The sequence below is a fragment of the Myotis yumanensis genome, unplaced genomic scaffold (genome assembly GCF_028538775.1).
Source record: "Myotis yumanensis isolate MYYU_CA2020_CCGP unplaced genomic scaffold, mMyoYum1.0.hap1 SCAF_6, whole genome shotgun sequence".
In the NCBI taxonomy this organism is placed as follows: Eukaryota; Metazoa; Chordata; class Mammalia; order Chiroptera; family Vespertilionidae; genus Myotis; species Myotis yumanensis.
This window is the reverse complement of record NW_027223757.1, coordinates 959459-962953: the sequence shown is the minus strand read 5'-3', so window position 1 is coordinate 962953 and position 3495 is coordinate 959459. Positions and strand designations below refer to the sequence as shown.

Below are 3495 nucleotides of genomic sequence, written 5' to 3'. Positions count from 1 at the left end.
GGTACCGTGTTCAGTCCCACACGCTCCCCACTGGTCTGCATCACCCCCGTGTCACGGTAGAGGATAGTCCGAGAGGTGTGGTGATGTGTCCCGGGTCACGGAGCTGGGAAGGGACAGAGCAGGGCGTGGACCCCAAGGCTCCGACCTCGGCCACTGACCCGGCCTCGGCCCTGGCTGCACGTGGACAGTCAGGAGGCGACTCCAGGCCCCGCGTTGGAACCCAGTTGGCTGAGGCCCGTGTTTTCTAGAAGCTGCAGGTCCCCACTGGCCACCCTGAGCTGGTCAGGGCCGAGCAGGAGGAGGGCCGCCGGCTCTGCCCACGAAACCGGCAGCGAGACCCCGAGAGGCAGCCGCACCGGGCTGTGACTTCCCCATTTGCCGGCTGACATGTGAGCTGGGGGGAGGGGGGGCAGCTGCAGCCTCTGGGGTCACGGGAGGGCGGAGGGACCGTGTCTGGGAGGCACCTGTGTCTGGGCGGGCTCTGCCCACCTGGGCCGAGTGGGCAGCTGTGGGGTCAGACGGCCTGTGACCTCGGGGTGGAGTCACTGTGGGGAGAGCCAGGGCCTCGGTGTCCCTGGGCAGGGAAGCGGTTAGGAAACGTCACTGGAGAGACGACCGGGTAACCCAGGAAAGAAGCCTGTGTGGATGGAGCGTCGGCTGCGGACTGAAGGGTCCCGGGTTCGATTCCCAGTCAGGGTACAGGCCCGGGTTGCAGGCTCGATCCCCAGTAGGGAGCATGCAGGAGGCGCTGATCCATGATTCTCTCTCATCATGGATGCTTCTCTCTCCCTCCCTCTCCCTCCCGCTTCCTCTCTGAAACCAATAAAAATGTACACCCTTTTGAAATGCCCGAGAGGAGTTTAGGGACGTGGGGATGTTGACGTGAAAGGGCGGCTTTTCCAGGCAGCACCTGAGGCTGCAGAGCGGGGAGCTCCGGGGGGACCAGGGGCGGTGCTTTCAGCGGACCCCATCATTACAAAGCAGCCCTTGCGCCTCCTCTGAGCACGTGGCTGAGTCCCTGTGGGGACCCCACGTCCAGGTTTGAGCAGGGAATGAGGTGAGGGGGTCAGGAAGGCCACCCCCACACCTTTTCATCGCCATCATGAGCTACACGTTAGGGCCGTCCTTTGAGAGGAATGACTTGTGGCGATGCTGCTGCTGCTCGCGTGGCCAGCGCCGGGTGCAGCCGCCCACCTTCCCTGCAGGCCCCCAGGCGCCCTCTGCCCCGTCCTGCGCGGCATCGAGTGGGATCCCCCTTCACAGCTCTGGCCCCTCAGCCCGGCTTCCTCCCGGGGCCCCCAGCACCATGGCTGCTGAGGTCCAGCCCCAGCGGTCCAGGGGTTCCCAAAGGTGTGGACGGAGTCGGCGAAGAAGGTTTCACACGGAGACAGCGTTCAGAACTCTCTAGCTCTCTTTAGTCTCCGTGGATCTTTCTCTGTGGCCTCAGCCAGGCACAGGAAGATCCACGCACGTGGCTTCACAGCCCGGGACACCGCGGAGGGTTAAAGGCATTTGCAAATTCAAATTTAGAACACTGTTCCCGAGGGATTGCGAGACATGTAGTGAGAAAGTGTTTGTTACAATGACCGGGGCGCTGCGCCGTCTCTGACGTAACGGAGTCGTGCAAACAAAGCAACGAGCATGAACCTGGACCGACCGGTGCCCAGCCCGCTGGGTGCAGACCTCCCACCCCAGCCCTCCGTGGGCCGCCAGGTCCACCAGCCCCGGCGTCCGCGCAGCAGGCGGGAAGCGCACACACTTGCATTTACCAACAAGCCAAGGAGAGGAGCATGACTCACGGAGACGAGATGGAGTGAGAATGACAGGGCCTTCGGCTCCTCCCCGACAGGGTCCGCCCTGGATGGCCCTGCGGGGGCTGCGGTGTGGCCATGTCACGGCAGCCGTGCGCCCGGGGACCGGGAGGCCCCGCGTCCTGTCTGGATCTGCGGCTGTTTCGTGCAGCAGCCGAAGAAAGTGCTGGCGAACAAGATGAAGAAAGACGTCCGTTTTGCTGACGACTGTGGTCTCTCCCTTCAGCGCAGTCTCGCCGTTTCTCTTCGTCCGGATCCTGACAAAGGTCTCGGGGCGCCCAGGAGCCAGGGCGGGGGTCCCAGGAGCCCGGGGCAGGGTGGGCTCAGGAGTCCGAGTCCCTGAGGTCGCAGCTGGGGGCCTGGGGGCCCGGCCCTCGGCCCCGGAGGCTGAGGAAGACCTTGCGGTAGGAGTGGCGGAACGCGGGGTTCGAGAAGCAGTACACCACGGGGTTCAGCACGCTCTGCAGCCCGGTCAGGCTGCTGGCCACGTCGGCCGCGAGCACCAGGGCCCGGCGGGCCCCGCAGCCGCCCACACCCCGGCACACGGCCAGCGCCACTTGGGCCAGGAAGCTGGGCAGGAAGCAGAGCACAAACAGCGCCACGACGGCGGCCAGCAGCGCCCGGGCCCGCTGCAGCTTGGGCTGCTTGCCCGGGGCCCGGAGCCGCCTCTGCAGGTCCCGGATGATCGCCGCGTTGCAGAACAGGACGAGGCCGAAGGGCAGGATGAACTGGGCGAAGGACAGTGCCTCCTGCCAGGCGCGGCCGGAGGGGCCGCCCGTGCTGGGGTCCGACGCCGGGCACTCGGCCTCGGGCACGAGCAGGCTCTGGTGGTTGAGCGCGGCCATCAGGAGCCAGACCAGGCCCGAGACCCCCCAGGCCGCCCGAGGGGACAGGAGGTTGACCCTGAGCCGCGGGTGGACCACTCGGAAGTAGCGGTCCACGGCCACCGCCGTGAGGAAGGCCACGCCCGCCCCGCGGCCCAGGGGCCACAGGAAGAACAGGGCCCGGCAGGGCGCGCGGCCGAGGCCGCAGGTCTTGTGCCGCAGGAAGAAGGCGGCCAGGAAGGGCAGGCAGAGGGTCAGCAGCAGGTCGGCCAGGACCAGGCTGAGCAGGTAGACGGCGGGCGGCTTCCACACCTTCAGGCGGAAGAGGAGCGTCCACAGGGCCACGGCGTTGCCCAGCAGGCCCAGCCCGCACTCCAGCGCCAGCAGCGAGGCCACTGCCGCCTCCGCCCCCACGCTGTGCTCCGAGCAGTTAGCTGGCGGCATGGCCCGCGGGTCCGCTGGGGAGGCTCCCAGCGGCTGTGCCCTCAGGGATGCTCTCGCCCCAAGGGGAAGAGAAGCCTCTCCTGCCGGGAGCTCCAGCTTCTGCGTTTTCTCAGCAAGAAAAGCGCTGAGGCAGCGGGCGAGTCAGAGGCCAACTGAAACCGGCCTGGGAACGGCCGGAGCAAAACCCCCGAGTCTGCTTCGGTTTTGTTTTGCCTGAAGAAGGGGAACTTGTGGTCACTCCCCCCCCCCCCCCCCATGAGGTCCAGCTGCTGCCCCGAGGCCGCCGGGGCCTGCTCTGTCCTCAGCTGCCCGGGCACCGGGGAGCCAGGTGCGTGGAACCTTCTCTGTCTTTTTATATGAAAGGCTGCTCTGCAGGGGAGCGTGCTTCCTGGGAGCCGGAGCCCGCTGTGGTCGGA

At 66.9% G+C, this 3495-nt stretch overlaps 1 protein-coding gene across 1 annotated transcript; it reads right to left on the bottom strand.

The window, feature by feature from the left end:
• Positions 1-1393: 1393 nt before the first annotated feature.
• GPR31 (G protein-coupled receptor 31) lies at positions 1394-3155 on the bottom strand. The gene is given in 2 exon segments (XM_070419154.1): positions 1394-2187; positions 2189-3155. Coding segments are annotated over 2 exon segments (1635 nt in total). The 5' UTR covers positions 3080-3155; the 3' UTR covers positions 1394-1443.
• Between the last annotated feature and the right edge of the window lie 340 nt (positions 3156-3495).